This window comes from Vidua chalybeata, chromosome 3 (assembly GCF_026979565.1).
Source record: "Vidua chalybeata isolate OUT-0048 chromosome 3, bVidCha1 merged haplotype, whole genome shotgun sequence".
In the NCBI taxonomy this organism is placed as follows: Eukaryota; Metazoa; Chordata; class Aves; order Passeriformes; family Viduidae; genus Vidua; species Vidua chalybeata.
Window position 1 is genome coordinate 88,786,556 of NC_071532.1, and position 18,563 is coordinate 88,805,118.

The 18,563-nt window shown below is 36.6% G+C and overlaps 2 protein-coding genes across 7 annotated transcripts in view; both read left to right on the forward strand.

Annotated features, from left to right (window-relative positions):
• DST (dystonin) overlaps window positions 1-18,563 on the forward strand; it is a 292,214-nt gene that overhangs the window by 161,176 nt on the left and 112,475 nt on the right. For 5 of the 6 annotated variants that reach the window (XM_053938621.1, XM_053938622.1, XM_053938616.1 and 2 more), the window contains 7 exons: window positions 171-364; window positions 2,734-2,896; window positions 3,589-3,672; window positions 3,760-3,867; window positions 4,609-4,707; window positions 15,875-16,009; window positions 18,454-18,542. In XM_053938621.1, coding sequence (XP_053794596.1) covers window positions 171-364; window positions 2,734-2,896; window positions 3,589-3,672; window positions 3,760-3,867; window positions 4,609-4,707; window positions 15,875-16,009; window positions 18,454-18,542 — 872 coding nt within the window. Of the gene's footprint in view, window positions 1-170; window positions 365-2,733; window positions 2,897-3,588; window positions 3,673-3,759; window positions 3,868-4,608; window positions 4,708-9,302; window positions 12,057-12,608; window positions 15,758-15,874; window positions 16,010-18,453; window positions 18,543-18,563 lie in introns of those variants that run through there. The other variant, XM_053938620.1, reaches the window with a different exon arrangement.
• Window positions 5,847-9,125, forward strand: LOC128785803 (uncharacterized). Its single transcript, XM_053938623.1, has one exon. The coding sequence runs from the start codon at window positions 6,231-6,233 to the stop codon at window positions 8,199-8,201; it is 1,971 nt and encodes a 656-aa protein (XP_053794598.1). The 5' UTR covers window positions 5,847-6,230; the 3' UTR covers window positions 8,202-9,125.

Below are 18,563 nucleotides of genomic sequence, written 5' to 3' on the forward strand. Positions count from 1 at the left end.
GCTTCAGACCCATTCTAGTGCCACTTGAGTATTTGAGCACACAGGAATAAAATATTAATTGAAATATTTTTATTGATTCATTTATACAGCATACTTGTGTAAAATACTAATTTATAAAATAGTGTCATAATTTAGGAGTTATTTACAACTTTTTTTTAATCACCTACTAGCAATGGAGATCTGAAGTAGATGAGAAAAGACAAACATTCCATGCCTTAGAGGATGAGCTGCAGAAGGCAAAGATGATCAGTGATCAGATGTTTAAAATGCACAAGGAACGTGATCTTGACTTCGACTGGCACAAAGAAAAAGTTGATCAGTTGGCTGAGAGGTGGCAAAATGTTCATTCTCAAATTGAAAATAGGTTTGTATGACTTTTTATTATAATCTGTTCATGGTTTATACCTTTTTTTTTTCTTTCTGAGGAAAAACAATCAGAAATGAATGTTAAAACAGGTCTGAATCGTTTTCTGAACTGTTTTTGGAATGTGCTGGGATGAAGACCTTTATTGTGCTGTTGACAACATTGCCTTAGTTTTCCAGTGGAAATGTTTGTGACTGTTAAGTTCCAAAAGAGGAACAAGATACAGAAACTTACTACTTACTGATACAAAGTGGAGATAAATTGTCATTTTTCTGTAAAAAAAAAAACCAAGCCTGCAGAAATGGCTGGTAGTCCTGTGGAAATACCATCTGTTTCTCCACATAATTAGTTCTGATGGGCTAAATTGATGAGCTGATTCATCAGTTATGATTGGATTCATGTTAATTTGCTTTTAATTACTCAAGTGTTAAGTCTGGAAGTTCTTAGCTTCCATTGACTTCTGTGATAATTTTTGGTGCAATAACTTTTTGGTGAAGCGCCTTTTATTTTTTAAAATATCCAGTAGAGATAGTGCTCTAAATTCAGCCCTTTACTGTCAAGCTGATACTGAAAAATGTTGCTCAAGTGCACGTGCCTACACAGATGTGCAGATACAGCAGAACACACCTACCTGTATTTCTGAAGATGTCCATACATGAAATTCCTGGAAATGCTTTTTTCTTCAGTCTCTACAGTCCTGTTTCCTGTATGTAAAGGAAGCAGAACTGTAGAGGTTGAAGGAAAAAGTATGGGCAAGTGTTGAGGAATTCTGTACTCTGCAGTCGGAACTTATTTCCTTTGAAATGTACTTTAGTTTGTCATTATAGATTACCTGAACAAGAACATTGAAGATGGTGCTGTTGATGTAAAAGTCACACAATAACCTGTTGCATTTTTGTCCTCCTTTTCTAAGGGGTGTATATACATTCAGGTGCAATATTGAAGTTATTCACTTGTAACTAACTAGTTTATTTGTGTCTGTTTAATATTGGTGGAAGTTAGAAAGGAGATGGGAAAAAGGCCACTCATTTAAAGCTGGCTGCAGAATAGCTAGCTTTGCTGAGTTTTCATCAGCTGTTAGTGTGACATAATTTAAATGATTAAACAGTAGTTTTATGAGGTACTGAAGTGTTCTGATTTCTTCAAGAGAGTAAGCATGAACCACATGCTCTACTGCCAGGACTGTATCCTGAACAGAATATGCTGAAAAATGACTGCTTATACATAGTGTCTTCTGGTGTAAATATGACAGATTGTGGTGACTGCAGTATAGAGCTGTAAACAAGCTGCTTTCTGCAAATATTATCTCTGCTTCTTCCTATCAGCTTGACACTGATAATCATTATACAAAACGTATGTACAAATATTGGCTGCAGTTATCATGATCCTTTCTCTTTTTCATGTTTATTAGCTTTAAAACATGCTTAAGTATGAAACCTGAGCAAAAAAATTTCCTTTGCTTGCTCTTTTTTAATCTCCTTTTGGCATCTCATGAACAGCACTACAGCAATTCAAAGTATTCATTCCAAGTTGAACTGTAAAAGGTTGTAGATTTCTGTTTATTCTGCAGTGTTGAGTGGTCATATTTATATGATCTTTTTAGTAGAATCATAGAATATCCTGAGTTAGAAGGAACCCACAAGGATCATCTAGTCTAACTCCTTGCTCTGCACAGAGCAACCACCAAAATCACACCATGATAACAAGTAACAGTATAAGGATCAGGAAAGAAAAACTGTCAGTATCTCCCTCAGTATGGAAATTACTTTAAAGAAATACACAGACCTCTCTTTTTTAGGTCAAAAACATGATTTAAAATTAGATGTATATGCTCAATTACTTTTGCACATTAGCATATTTACCGTCTTCAGTTTTAGTGTAGCTCCTGCTGTTTTGTGGGAAGTATGGAGAGAATGCTGAACCCCTACTTGACTCCAGCATGGCACACTCCTTCTTGATTCATAGGTCACATTTTAAATACTCTCACTTCTTGTAACAGAGCTGATTGCTGTAGCAGAGCCCTCCCTATTTCCTGGTATTTCCAGTGCTCATAGAGTTTCAAGCAGTCAAACAGGCTAATGAGGGATATATAGAGTTTCTTGTGTAGTAGGATCTCTCCTGGATGCCCTTTATGACAAATGGAAAGGGTTCATCAAGCTGGGAGCCCTAGTGTTTGCAAAGTGAATTTGCTGTTTAATTAGTGTTACACCAGTATGTTTATACTGTGAACTGTAACAGAGCTAAGGCATTTAAAGCTGTTAAAGCTTTAAATAGTCATATTGTTTTATTTATTAATAGCCATAGTGTTTTATTTTTTGTCTTTAATAATCATCTTCTCCCCTTTGATTTGTCTTCTAAAATAAAATCAGGTTGCGTGACTTAGAAGGTATTAATAAATCTCTGAAGTATTATAAAGATACTTACAATTCTTTGGACACTTGGATTCAACAAGTGGAGGACACTCAGCGAAAGATTCAAGAAATACATCCTGAAAATAGCAAAGCATTGGCTAAGCAATTGAACCAACATAAGGTATGAAAGGGATGTCATTGTGGCAAACCACTGTGGTAAGCACTGATCAAAGAATTACAATATCAGTGATCTCAATATTGATTATTCATATGAGGGGCTTATATCCATCAGCCCTTACTGTAAAGCTCCAAGTAATCACCAGATTTTCTGATTTTGTCTTTATAGTGCAACCATGAATATATCACCCAGTGACAATTGTCACTGTTTTATAGACCAGACTGTTTGGTCCTCAAGTGTGCAAGCACATCAAAACCTTAAAACTTCTGGACTTGCCTTACCACATAATTTCATATTTAGTTCTGCTTTCTTTTTTTTTATGGATGTAGAAATATTTTCATGGAAGCAGAGCTAAACTCAAAATGTGTCTCCTACAAGAAGGAAATGCAGTATAAATAGACAGGATAATAAATTATATGCATGAAATTATATATTCCTGATTTTATTTTAAGTTAATTAACCAGCTATTAACCTGGCAGGTTTTTTCACTACTTCTGTACTGTAAATCTTATAAATCTGAGGACATAGGCTTGAGCATAATTACTTGTACACATATGGATAGGAGTATATTAGATAAAGTAGAAGTTAACAAACCATCTATTTATGTTAGATAATGTTCGATAAAGTAGAAATGTTAATTATAATGGTAATAAAAATAACTTCTTAAGATGAAAATGTACATTCATGTTTTACAGATGCTGGTTTCTGAGATTGAAATGAAACAAAGCAAAATAGATGAATGCCAGAAGTATTCAGAACAATACTCAGCTGCTGTGAAGGTAACGATAACATTACACTTGTAGTCCTATCTTTTAGTGTCAGTATCATGTGTAATGCCAATGATTTCCATATTTTCTCTTGTACAGGACTATGAGTTGCAGACTATGACCTACAGAGCTATGGTGGACTCCCAACAAAAATCTCCAGTAAAACGCCGAAGAATGCAAAGCTCATCAGACTTCATTATTCAAGAGGTAAATGGGTTTCTTATGACATTCAGGAAAATGTGAGTCTTTGTTTAAAACATAAACACAAGAAAATTCTGTTTTGCATTTATTAATGATTAAATATGGTAATCCAAGAAAGATTGGGTTTTTTCTCTATAGATACACAATATAACAAATATTCTCTTGTTCCTTATGGTGCATTTTGGTAGCAAGACACTATAATCCAGCTGATTAAAAAAAGTCACCCAAATTATAAAAAGCTGTATAAGAACTGTGCCTCAGTAAAACTGTTTAGAACTACTTCTGGACTGGATCTTGAGCACAGTAAACAAGAAGTTCATCTTGACCATAGTAAAACCTACTGAATCTAGACACTTTTATAGATTCTAAGGCAAATCAGCCTCATTTGGGTGAGAAAGATAAATCTCTTTCCATGCAACCTGTTAGAGAAAGGAATAGTGACAAGCATGGCTTGCCCCTCCTGAAACCTTTTCTTACAGAGTGAAGAATCAAGTGACTGTGAAGTCAAGACATTGTCTTGTGTTTCTTCTTCTTATGGATCTGCTCATAGATGCTTTGGATATATTTGTTTAAGTGCACCTTGTTGAAAGCATTGAATTTTGGAATCAAAATTAGAACTTTGAATTCCACAATCGTAATTTTGAAATCAAAATTAGGATCGGTCCAGAGGAGTGTCTATCATTTCTTTCAAGCTTAATGGGAGTATTTACCTCTGACACCTACCCCCCCTGCTTTGTTTCTCTACAGTTCATGGATCTACGGACTCGGTACACTGCCTTAGTGACCTTGATGACCCAATACATTAAATTTGCAGGTGATTCTTTAAAAAGACTGGAGGAGGAAGAGGTAGGTCATTCTCTGGCAGTCAGCCAAGCAATAAGAACATCTAGGCAAACAAAGAGCAATATACCTGTTGGAATAATTCACAAAGTTACCAGCAGATGTGGAAACTAAAATTCCTTATGTAGTGCACATTGTACAGGAATGCACCAGTGTTAGCACTGTTATCATTCAGATAAGCAAAACCCTGTACCATCCATACATTTTACCAGTTCTTCCACCTAGAAAGATCATATAATTTCCTGAATTCTGATGAAGATATAGTTTAAATTTAAATAGTAATACTTTCAATTTTAATACCCAAGGGCTTGATCTTTAGGGTAAAAGCAGACATTAAGATGAAGGCAAACTCACTGCGTATACCCTTTGTATACATATTTTTAATATTCCATCGTATGCATTCTGGTCCGCTTAACAATCAACAAGTTCTTTCAACAGGGAGATGAAATGCCCTCTTAATTGATCTCTGAAGTTAGTTTGATCTGTCCAGTTACTTTTTTCCTTCTGCCTTTCTACTGTATTGATTCCTTGTGGTCAAACAGCATTTTATTTATGCTTAGAATTGGATCTTGCTAGCAAGTGTAGGTTATTGAAATTAGGCAGACAAATTACTCAAAATACATGCTTGCAGAGCAAACCTTCCAAATAATTGAGAGAAAAATAAACCTTCTAAATTTTTCACTTTCTTTTGAAAATTGTCTCTCAGAAAGAGATTATGTAGTCATTCTTAAGGACTACATTGTTTTAGTATAAATTGGATACAATTTGAGAACACTACCATATAGGCATAAATTTTATTGTTATTGTTAAAGCAAAAAACAGTTCTTAAATGAATGTTATATAATTCTGGTGCTGATTTTGTCTTTATTGGCTTTTCTTGCTATTGAAAACCTCTGAACCAACACTAACAACAGCATGTATCTTTGGGCATCATCAAGTGGTGGAGCAAACTGATGGAAATACATGATGTTTGTTGATAAGTAGCCATTATAACTGAGGATTTAGTATGACTAATAATGATAATGGCATTGAGGATAAAAAGTCAATCACTTTAAGAACAAGGATCAAGAAATCTGTGAATGTCAGTAAACTTCACATTCTTCAAGAACAAGTGGAATCTTGCAAAATATTTAGAGTTTCAGTCTGCTCTGAGTCTCCAGGATTGCTTTTTTCTTAAATCAAGTACCCCCCCACCCATCTTCCTTCCTGCTCTACCCCCTGTCAGCCTTCTAAATCTTTGGTAGCTCCTTTGAAGATAACCTAAGCAGGTTTCCAGTCTCAGAATAATGTAATGGGTTTTTTTTCTCTTTAATCAGGGTAGCAAATCAGAAAAAGAATAATCTTTTTCAAAAGAGGAATGAGATTTTTTTTCTTCCAGGAAGAAAAATTCTTCACAGACCTCTGAAGTCTGTGATTCTTCCAAGATTTTCTTTTATGCCAGTCTTTCTTCCTAACTCTCAGTAATGGCATTAAGAAATCAGAGGATAAGGGAAAAATAAGATACTTCCTATCATAACTCAGTTTAATCCATGTGCTGTCATGCTCAGAGTTTACCAGAAGAGAATCAACTCCAGCAACCTGTGAAGTCAGCTGAAGTCTTTCAACATTTGGGATGTAATGAAGATCTTGAATTGAGAGAAGAAAAGAAACCTAATGAAAGCATGATGGGTGTGGAATATTTGCAAAACCAGAACTCTTTCAGTAAACCTGAATACACAGAAAATAAACTGGAAATGAACAGAAGAAAATTAAATGCAGACAAATATGATAAAATCAAAACTGATAGAACATTTAAGCAACTTCTAAATTTCAGTGGTCAAGAAAGCCGCATTAGGAGCAATAGAGACAGTAAGCTACATACTGAGCAGGAGACTTTAATGGGTTTTGGTAATCAAAATAAAGAAGAAAAAAATGGCAGAAAAGATTGTTTTGTTTCAACTGAAATCTGTCTGAGTGTGAACAATGGTCCTGACGAAATGTTAAATGAGCAAATTGCTAATGGAGAAAGACAGAAAACAGAGTGGAAATCAAAGAAGTTGCCTGAAGTGGAGATGATACACAAAACCACAGGGGAAAAAAAATCAAGAAAGGCAGGGAGTGATATTTCAACAAAGGAAGAACGTGAGATGCAATCAGAAACTGATTTTGAGCTAACAATGAAGAAAGCTCAAGTAACTTCAGAAACTGCAAAGCAGGCCCTGGGTATCAGCTCTTATAAACAGCAACATTTTTCACAAAGAACTAATTTTCAGTGTCAGCATAAAGAACATTGCTTTACAGAAAGCAAAAGCCATTATACTTTAAAATCTGAAGACAGAGAGTTTCAAGTGTGTGGTGAAAAAGATGAATCTCTTTCATGTACAGCAGATGCAACATCTTTAGAGAAAGTTGTGTCCTCTTTGAGAGAGCTGGCAGTGCACAATGGAAGTGAGAAAACAAAGTTAATTTTGCAATCTATGAGCAATCCAGGTGTTTATTGTAATGTTGAAAGGAATATTGACAAAATGCAGAAAGCATCTCTGGATAAAGATTACTTCCTAGTAGAAAATGAAATCCTAGAAAAATTAAATTTAAATTCAAATAAAGCCAAGAATAAAGAGCAAGAAATTTTGGCTCTTTCTTCAAGAAATATTTCAGAGAATCACTGTGCAGCAAAAGTCTCTGAATCCTATCTGTTAGATTTTCAAGTATCACCACTGCAGAATGATCAACATTTAGGTGCAGAATTGTTAGGAAATGCTGGTGATTTAAATGAAAATTTAGGTATCTCAGGAATTTTTTCTGGAGGAGAGGATTATTTTCCATTATCAGAACATGAACTAGCAAAAAAGCTTTTAAGTCACTATGAGAAAGTAAGTGTGAAGAAAATACCACAGGGTAACACTTATGGTTTGGACAGCATAAATAGAAGCGGGAAGAAGCAGAGTGGAGAAGACAGGCTAGAACAGGATCAGAAATGCAAAGATTTATTGCCAGTTTCAGAAGTAGACAGTAGAGATGAGGGTAGTAGCACAAAGATCCCTGAAAAAACCACTGAACTCCAGAAAACTTTTGGTGAAAAAGTAGGCATAAAATCTCCATTTGAAAAAAAAGAAAAGCAAAAACAGAGAGAGAAAGATAATGAAGAGAAAAGGAGCACAACTGTTGTTAAGGTACCAGAGTTTTTATGCAATGCAAATGAAAGAGTTAATCTAAGAATTATTCTAAATCAATGCAAATCAACATTTGAATCACAAAATATGTCAAGGTCAAGTGATTTAAGATTGATTGAGCATAATTTAAACAATGAATATTCTAATCATGTATCAATTACTGTACATTTTGAGATGCTTAAGATTTTTAAGTTCTTAGAAATTAATCTTTATGTTTATTTTATGTTAATATTTGCCATCCTTTTCTCCACCCAACTGATGCTCAGCATGTTGACTAGAAAAATGAAATCTAAGATGATGCAGTTTCTTACTGTATCTATATTTTTAGGTCTTCTTTTTCAAGCATAATACATTAGATTTTGTGTTTATGTGTGTATAAAAGATCTGATAACAAATCAATTTACATACTTCGTTTCTATTGGAGGCTGTTCAAAATTATAATATAGGGAAATATGGAGAGGAACTGAAGAAGCTGCCTTTGCATTAGCCTTTTAAGAAAGATCTCAGATACTATATGAAAAATCAAGTAAATCTGGTAAATTTTAAGTAGCCCAACGGTTTGTTTGAAAATGTTGCTATTGTTACCCTTCATGCCCTGTTTGTACGATCATAGGAATATAGGTGCGTTCTTATTTCATGTTAGCTCACATTTGCTAACTTAGCACCACAACAGTGCTGATGAAGACAAGGTATGTATAGTTTCAACCATATTATTACTGATGATTATACTTCTTGCTTTAAAGACTTGCTCTGGATCTGCCAATATATGGAGGCTACCAGCCAACTGGTTTTCATTAGGATTTTCCTAATTACCATGTTTACACTTCTGTGTCTACAGTGCAGAGCAGCTGTGCTCTTTAAGTCCCCCAGCTGGGTCACTGGGGGCACTGGGACTGGGGAGCACACTATGCAGCACAGATGTATGGGGGTTTGGATACTGCTCTTTCTGGAGCTGCTGCAACTTGGCTCTAAGATACTGTTTCTTTTCTTGGAGGGCATTTCCAAACTTTTCTTGTGTCATTTGTGTTTGCAAGCTTAAATCTTTGTTCCAGCTCCTGCTGAACTGATTGAGAAATGGTAGGCCACTTTCTCCTTGGGAATTCTTGCGCACTGTGTTCAGGTTATTGTTTGCTCTACCTGTTTGTTGGAAGAGAAAGCCAAAGTGAGCTGTTTGGTGTTGCTTTCTGCTAAGAGGCATCTAACTGAAGTGAGAAGCTTCAGGATTTCTTCGCTTTGTGGATGTCTTTGTCAAGGGTTTCATAGTTGGCTAATGGTAACTTCCTGAAGCCTTCAAGGGAAGGTGATGGTGGTGGGAGCTGCTCATCCTGCTTTCTGGACATACCATTTATGCATGAGTAAGTATTTTCCCTTCTGCTTTTCTAAGAGCCTAACACGTTCCATATACTGTATTACAAAAAGTGCATTCCAGCTTATCTTATTCTTTTACAGATTTTAAAGAATAAGGAAGCATCCACACGTCAGGCGTATTCAGATCTAATGGCACAGCAAAATAGCACAGCTGATGAGAATAAAAAACTCCTGGGAAAGGTAAAAACACTTGAGGAGATGTTGGAGAATATGAAGAAACAAAAAATCGAACTGGAACAGGAGCTCCCTAAAGTGAGAGAAGCTGCAGAAAAAGAGCGGAAGAAGCAGCAAAAGGAGATGGAAGAGATCTGTCTTCAGAAGACCAAGGCCGAGCAAGAGGCAAGGCAGTGTCGTATCGATCTAGAAAGCATTGAGAGGGAGAAAGCAGATGCAGAGCAGGAGTTGGAGTGTGTAAGGCAGTTCATTTTTCAGGCAGAGACTCAAAGAAATATACTGGAAGAAAACCTCCGTGCTTTTCGAAATCAAATAGAAGAAAGCACCTTTACCAGAAGAAACCTTGAAGAGCTTCTAAGAAGAAAAGATACTAATCTTCATGATTTAGAGAAACAAAAAAAAACCTTGATGCAGGAACTGAGGAAAAAAACAGATGGAGAAGAGAAACTTATGAAGCTCATCAAGCAAATGGAACAAGATCTCGACTTCAAAGGGAACCTATCAGAAATAAAACTGCGAGAAACAACTGAATCCAGAAGGAAGGTTGTTGAAGGCATATGCTCTGTAACTAAAGAAACTTCCCTGCCCACTTTCACAGCTGGGCAAGGCAGCCAGTGTAGGATTGATTCTGAAATTACGAGTTTCCAGAAGAAACTAGAAGCCAAAAAAGTACAAGAGCTTAAACAAAAGATAGATGAGTTGACCCTTGCTAACAAAAATGCCGATAAAACTATTAAAGACCTGAAATATGAACTGAATGAAATTGAACTTCAAAAATCATCGACAGAAGAAAAGTCTCGTTTATTAAAAGAAAAACTAGATAAAGTCAACACTGAACTTAAATGCCTAAAAATTAAGTTGGAGGAAAAAGACCAAGTAGAGCAGGGGTATTTGCAGCAGTTGAAAGAACTGGACAGGCAACTACAGAGAACCACAGGTAAACTGGAAGAGGTGATGCAAGAAAATACAGATCTTAAAAAACTTAAGATGAACTGTCAGGAGGACCTGAAGTCTGTTCAGCAAGAAAAGGCACAGCTAAAAAGAGAAATAGAGGAATTAACCAGATCACGGACAAAAACTGAAATCACTATCAAACATTTAAATTCACAGATCAGTTCCCTTCAAAAAGAGAAGCTGGCAGCTGAAAATAGAACACAGTCATGTAAAGGAGAAGCAAATAATCTTCAAGACCAATATAAGAAAATTAAAGAACAGTTGCTTCAAAAAACAAAAGTAGAGAAAGAAAACCAGCATGAAATTCAGGTGCTGAAGAATGAATTAACCAAAAGCAATCAGGTGTCAGAAGCATTGAAAAAACAGATAGAAGACCTTAATAAATGGAACACCGAAACAAAACTACTGATGAAGCAAATTCAGTCCGAATCAGAGAAGCTGACTTTGGAAAAAGAAAATATTCAGAGGAAAAATGATGCTTTGAAAGCCCTAGCAGATGGTTTCAAAGAACAACTGCGTACAACAAATGAACAATTGCACAAACAAACAATAATTGAGCAAGAATTCATATGTAAAATCAAAAGCCTAGAAGTTGATCTTGCAAAAACAAAAGACTTAGCTAGTGACTATAAACAAAAATGTGATAAACAAAATGCTTCCACCCTCAGTATTGACCGGGAGGTTAAGAATTTAAATGCTCAGATGAATGCTCTAACTGTGGAAAAGAGAATGAGTGAGCAGAAGATGGCACTACAACAAGCTCACATACAAGAACTAAGTAGCAAATTAAAAAAATTGCAGGATGAACTCCATCAGAAGACTCTGGATGAACAGATGGCACGCAAGAAGATGATTCTGTTTCAGGAAGAATCCATTAAGTTTAAACACTCTGCAGAGGAATTTAGGAAAAAAGTTGAAAAATTATTGGAATCCCATAGCATCACAGAAAAGGACATATCTGGTATAAAACTAGAATGTGTTGCTCTTCAGCAAGAAAAGCATATGGCTGAGGAAAACATCATGTTGTACAAGAGGCAAATGGAAGATCTGCAAGAAAGGCTCAAAAAATGTCATGAACAACTACAGCAAGGGAAGCAGGTCGAGATGGACTATCACCAGAAGTGCAGGAAACTTGAGGAAGAATTGGAAGTGCAGAAGCGCGTGGTTGAGAACTTGAAACAGAAGATGGATCTGCAGGTCAGGGAGAGTGAACATAGGTTTCTTTCATTTCAGAATGAAGTTCAGCAAAATAATAAGCTCCAAGATTCTGGATTTAAATTGAGCTGTGAGAGAAGAGGGAATGATTTCAATTACCTGAGTGAGACTGCAGCTAAAGAATTTGAACAGCTTCCTCCACGCACCTCACCTTTGTTAAGGCAGAAACAGGAACGATCAGGTTTTAAATCTGATCAAATAGAAGAAAATACATTGTACGTGAGTGCTGATGACACAGTACCAAGAGAGGTGCAGTTTCAGATGTCAAGCATAAACCAATCATTAGAAGATTCAAGTTCTCAGTCTTTTACGGAGTTTGTTTCTCAGACGAGTACGCAGTTCCAGATAACTTTTGATAAAGCAAGCCAAATCTCTGGAACATCTGAAAGGGACACACTGAGAAACAGGAACCTACACAGTTCCAGACAAACCATTAGACATGGAGAAGACACAAAACATGAATTAGGAGTGGTAAAACTGCATCCTTTGGAGGTACACACTACATTTTGTGAGGGCTTGCCTTCCTAATGGTGCCTTTTACTAGTCCATTTTGTTGGTCGGTTTTGGCTATGCTTTGTTACTATTCTGTTTAGTATTTCTTCTGTTCCTATCTTGGTGAAGGGAACCCCTTCTGTCTTACATAACACAAAAAGCTTTATATTAGACCTTATTACCAGGTTTGTTAATGTCTAAGATTATTTTTAAAATCTGTATCGAAAATAGGAATTCGCATACACTGTTGTATCTTTATTGATCAAAGTAAGTTTTGATTAACAGCAGTAGGCTCATATAGTTACAAACAACAGTTACTGATGTTTAGTCTAGTCATATTCCTGTTATTGAATAAATATTTGAAATGGCAAATGCACTTCAAAACTCAAACTATTTCTATCTCTGCTCGCCAATTCTAGTAGCAGTTCTCTTTTCTGACTTGCATTCAAGTTCTTCCTTTGGTTTCTCTGGTGGTGGATTTAGGATTGAATTATGTGTACAGCATAGTCTGCAGTTGTATTTCTCACTCTATCAAAAACTTCCTATTTACAGATAGTGAAGAACAAGCACTATGACATGCATGTTGAAGTCACAACATTAAACCAAGAAAATGACAAGACTTTTGGTAATGAAGAGAGAATGTTTCAGGGATACAAAACTTCAGGAGGGTTTAGGAAAGAAGACTTTGCAAAGATGAGCTCTTTCTTAGGAGAAGAGGTTTTGAGAACTGTTGATGATGCTACTCAGCTGGAATATTTTACAGAGGAATATGATGCTATTAAATTTCAAGGTCTCCGTCATGATGTAACTGCCAGGCAGCTGACTGAAGTTAAACTTTTAGATAGGCTCACTGTTGAGCAGCTCATTTCAGGGCAGAAAACTATTGATGAGGTTCAGAAAAGTCTTGAAAAATTTTTAACTAAACCTACAGCTATAGCTGGGCTATACCTTGAATCCAGCAAAGAGATACTCTCTTTTGCTTTAGCAGCAAAGAGAAAAATCATAGGAAAAGCACTGGCCTTAGCATTTTTAGAGGCCCAAGCAGCTACTGGTTTCATTATTGATCCCACAACAGGTCAGAAATTCTCTGTTGATGATTCAGTTGTTAGAGGGCTTGCAGATAGTGAATTCAAAAGTAGATTGCTTGAGGCAGAGAAAGCTGTTCTGGGTTATTGCTGTTCTGGCAAAGTGCTCTCTGTATTTCAGGCTGTGGAAGCTAAACTTTTAGAAAGACAAAAAGGTAAAAATATCCTTGAGGCTCAAATTGCATGTGGGGGGGTTATTGATCCTGTAAGAAGTGTTCGTGTACCTCCAGAAGCTGCTGTGCAGCTTGGCTTGCTTAATAACACAATTTTAAAATTTTTGCATGAACCTTCAAGTAATGCAAAATGTTTTCACAATCCAAATAACAGGAAAGCTATGTACTACTGTGATTTGCTTAAAATGTGTTTGTTCAGTGTAAGCAGTAAATGCTTTCTGCTTCCAGTTGGTGAAAGGAAAATAAGCAGCCCATCAGCAGAAAAAAGTCATAAAACTTCTGTAATAAATGTTGACACAGGAACTGAAATGATTTCATATGAGGCTTATCAAAAAAATTATATTGATAAAGCTACATATCTTGAGCTTTCGAAACAGGAATTTGATTGGAAGGAGTCTACATGTTTTGACTCTGATGGAAATTCTTTTCTTCTGCTTACAGATCTTAAAACGGGTGTACAGTTTAATATTGAGGAGACCTTAAATCAGGGTAGAATTGACAGAGCATTAGTCAACAAATATAAGGAGGGCCTCATCACAGTTAATGAGTTTGGTGATATTTTAGTTAGTAGTTTGCAGCCAAATAAAGATTTAAATAGTCCTATTGCAGGATTCTGGCTTTCTGAAACCAATGAAAGGATTCCAGTCTTGAAAGCCTCACGCAAAAATTTGGTAGACAGAATTACTGCCCTCCGATGTCTTGAAGCTCAGGTTAGTACAGGAGGTGTAATTGATCCATTTACAGGGAAAAAGTACAGTGTTTCAGAAGCTTTGCAAAGGGAGTTAATTGATGATGGTTGTGCCAAGCAAATCCAGCAGTGTGAGCTGATCTTTACTGGAATCATTCATCCTGTAAGGAACACTGTTATGTCAGCTGTTGAAGCTGTGCATTTAAGTGCCATAGACAAAGAAATGGGCATGCGCTGCCTGGAGTATCAGTACTTGACTGGTGGCTTGATAGATCCAAAGTCTCATTCCAGATTAACAATGGAAGATGCAATTAAAAATGGTCTTATTGATGCTATCACAGCTACAAAGATGAAGGATGAAAAATTGCACATTAAAGTTTTAACATGCCCCAAAACTAAGAAGAAGATAACCTACAAAGAAGCTTTAGATAGAGCTGTTTTTGACTGCCACACTGGACTGCGGTTGTTAGAAGCGGCTCAGCCCATGAAAACAGGAATTTCCAGTCTTTACTATAATTCATAGTGGACAAAAGATATTAATACTCATTTTGGGCTCTGCTTTAAAACCTGTTAAAGTTAAGGAAAATATCTGTGATGGCCTTTATGAAAAATCATAAGTGGTGTTTACTAGCATAAATTAGTTGCAGTAAAACTAATTGTTATGATTAGCATAAACCACTGAAACCGGAATTAGATATTACTTATTGCAAAACTGAAATTTATAGATAGGCAGATTCATGATTTCAAAATGTAAGCTATGTGTTCAGTCTTTACCTGAAGGCCTTGTCTGTCATTACTTTACATGTAGATAGTGTAAAGGAGAAATTATACTGAAGTTAATATTAGATGGAGTTAATATTAGTTCAAAGTGGGTAGAATTAAGCGAGACAAGAATCATATTCTTACCATAAGGTTGAAAGGGATTGCCCATTTTGTGGGTGAACTCAGTGTAGTATTTCATGTGACCTGTTACTTAGATGAAAAAGTACAAATCAATCTGCAGATACCATTTGTTTTACAAGAGAGGCAGTAAAATATACAAGAATTAAATCTGCAGTGCAGTAAGCACACATGCATCAGTACTTTTTCTCACACTGGTATTTCATAAATTCTAAGGGGCTGCTTACGCCAGAAGGTTGTGTTTCCTGTCCTGAGTTTTTCTCTTATTTCATGTTATTTTTTTTTCTTAGAATTGTTTTCTGCTCTAATAGGCCAATGAATTGCAATTACATATCAAATTTTTAAAAAATCCATTGAAATAAAATGTTTTCATTTTTACTTATGGTACATAGAAGGGCTTAAGCGTGTTTTCTCAGTATTGATAAATGTTCACCAAACAGATTGTACTTATATGAAAAGGAGTATGTTTTCCTATGCAGAAAACGATTAAATGTCTCAGTATTTTACTTTTATTTTTTATTGTTTCTGTAAACATAAAAGCAATGTATACTGTTATGCTATACTGGTTGTACATATCCTTACCTGAGGGTAATGCAAAGGCAGCAATTCAAAGATACTTTATATGCAAATGCTTTTTAGATTTTATCTGCTGAGTAATGGCTGGGAAGCTATGCTTTTTCTTGCAATCAGTCATTCTATAATGATTGTGTGTGTGTATGAATAAGAACATTTATCATAATTAAAAATCACTTGAGGTGTTATTTTGTTATTGTTTATAACTATATGGCATTTCTGTTCCTACATCAAAGTGTCATAGTAATGCATGTGGCGGTAAATAAAAAAGAAATAATTTTATGTTTATGTGGTGATAATAATGGCATTGTGATAGAATTGTGTTTCTACAGACATTAATGTTACATATTTCGACAATTTGCATTTACATGTTTCTTTACAATTCATGGCACTCATCAGAAATCAATGGAAGAGGAAAAGAAGGAACATGTTGAGAAAGCTGGGGATTTACTGAAATGGGTGTCAAACCTCAGCAAGACACTCAGCAAAGAAGAAGGAGAAAAGGCTGAAAAGACAGATTTACCTAAGCAGCAGGTACACAGATGTCTTTTGATAAAGCACCACTTCCTCTTTTTAGGTTTTTGCGTGGATTAAAATGCCAAAATAATCCATAAATGTTTTTTTTTCCCCTACAAATCACCATCCACATTTTCCTCAGGATGTAATTTCACATTTGGTTGTGAATAGAGAGCTGGGTAAATAAACATCAATGTTTAGGGACACAACCATGTTACTCAAGAAGAAGCTCCCACTGCTTTTTCCAGACCTAGCATATGACATATTCTGACACTGCAAAATACCAGTTTAGAGAAACTGGACCCTGCACACCATATGTCAGCCTTTGTAGAGGGAGAGTGCATCCTGTCAGGATGGCATTTTGGGCACCAGGAAGGAGAAAGTTGGTAGGAGGGGCCTAAGGGCCAAGTTTCTATTTATTTGCTTTTGAAGAGTTAATCGGAGTGGCCCTCTTAAGATACAGTCAAACCTGCTGTCCTAGGAAGTATGGCAGATGTTGACTGAGGCCTCTCTGTTATCACACTAGGCCAGGTGCTGTTGGAGTGGCCCATCTTCATGCTTTTGTATTTGACAGGACATTGTCACTGTGTGCAGTTGTAACTCGGACCATAAATTTCCATCTGTGAAGTTTCATGTCATTTCTAAGACCTTCTCTGCTGGGCTTGCCCCATGAAATAGCTTAGTTACATCTTAAAAGGGTTCAGTAGGTGAAGGCTTACCTGCACACTGAGCAGCAGAGGGACAGAGCAGTGTCTTGTCCACATCCCTCAGTACGCTGCTGGATGTGTCATCATGCAAACATGATTTTGGCCCTCATGGCATCCTGTTCCTATGTTTTTAATTTGGTGATGCTTTCTGGCACCAGAGCCACTGGACCAGCATGTGCATAAGTCCAGCTTGCTGTTGGGAAGGTTGGCAGTCCTGATGACCACTGTTCTGGCATGTAACTTGTTCAGAGAGGACCAGTGCTAGCTCTGAGTTTGTCCCTGTATCTACAGGAGGAAGTAAGCTTCCACTGATTTGAACATACTGATTGGTAAATTGCTAGTAGTTAAAATCAGGATTTGCACAAGCATTCAATGCTGGTCCTCTACTGCCCTTGTTAATGACTACACTGCAAACCTTTATCAGTGCTGGGCCAGCACTCAACTCCTTAGGACATCTCAGCTTACCACAGCAACTGTGGGTGTCATCTCCTCTGTCCAGCCTGAGCCTCCAGTGAGTAACCTGTGAGTTGGCTGTCTTGGCTTCCTGTGGGAGATGGATGTTTGCTGTAAGTCTTTGCTTCCCTTGTGAAATGGCCTGGTGAAGTAGCTGCACCTTTCAGAGGTGCCTGAGTTTGTGTCTCCACTGAATAGCAATGATGCCTTGACAAGTTGTGTAGAAACATACAGAAACTGGTGACTTCACAGCTGAAATACATTTCACACAAAGGATCGGGGTTGCTGTGGGATGTGGCCAGGTATTGGGAAGAAAAGCTGATGCCAGTAGTGACAGGGTGCACACAGCAGCCACAGCAACACTGGTTCCCTGAGTAAAGTGGATCTTGTGGCCCCATCTGCTGCTTCAGCCTGCTCACCACATCTTCCTGCATAGTGCATCGAGTGGTTCTCTTGGTTCCTGTGCAAGCAGTACAAGTGATGAGATTGTGGCTTGCTGGTGGTGATTGCAAAGGGAGACTTTTTGGGCCCTTTGATACGATGCATACAAGGACAGATTGATTGTGTCCAGAGCCAGGTGAATGAAGGGCCCAAGCACCTTGCTCGAGACCTAGCACCTATGTTGAAAATATCTCCAGCTTGCACAACTCCCTTTTGATAATTTGCCTTTATTTAGCCAATATGAGTGCTTTTCTTTGAAGAGACTGCAGGGAATTTCTCAGGAAAGTTAGAAGATGAAATTCCCACAAGTTCCTCTACCAGAAAAAGTCCTTTAGTGAGGATGGCACAGAACCGATAGTGTGGGGAATATTAATTAATAATTCATTTTTCCCCAGGTGTCTCATACTGCATTTTTCTCTGTAATTGAATTCCATAAAGGCTTGTGATCTTATGATATGTTTTTTCAAAAATTTGTTATCTCTCATTTTGGTGAGCAACTTCTTGAACATGACTATAGTAGACAACCTTTATAAAGCTGCTATAAACTGTGCCAACTATAATAATTGATTTTAAATGATTGGTTACTTTTCCATCTAATAGCATTTTGAAATATTCTATTTGTTTTGCCTAATAGTTTTCTAAAAACAGCTTGCTTCATCAAAAGACACATCACAATGACTTGCTCATATGTAAATGATATAATTCCAATAAATAATATTGCTCTACTGATAGCCAGTATTTTTTTAAAGATCAAGCTCTTATATTATTGAAATTAATCCCAGATGCAAATAAGGTTGTTTGTTTGTTTTTGTTTATTTATATACATTATTAAGTCCTGAACACAGGTTATTTATTTTTCAGGTTTCCCTTCATGAAATGTCAACCAAGAAAGAACAAATAGCTGAAGCTCTGCAGACTACTCAGTCATTTTTAGCTAAGCACAGTGACAAGTATGCCATTTTTTATTTTTC

Excerpts from the sequence above, each read along its gene's own strand:
- LOC128785803 (XM_053938623.1), top strand. The coding sequence starts at position 6,231 with ATGTGCTGTCATGCTCAGAGTTTACCAGAAGAGAATCAACTCCAGCAA.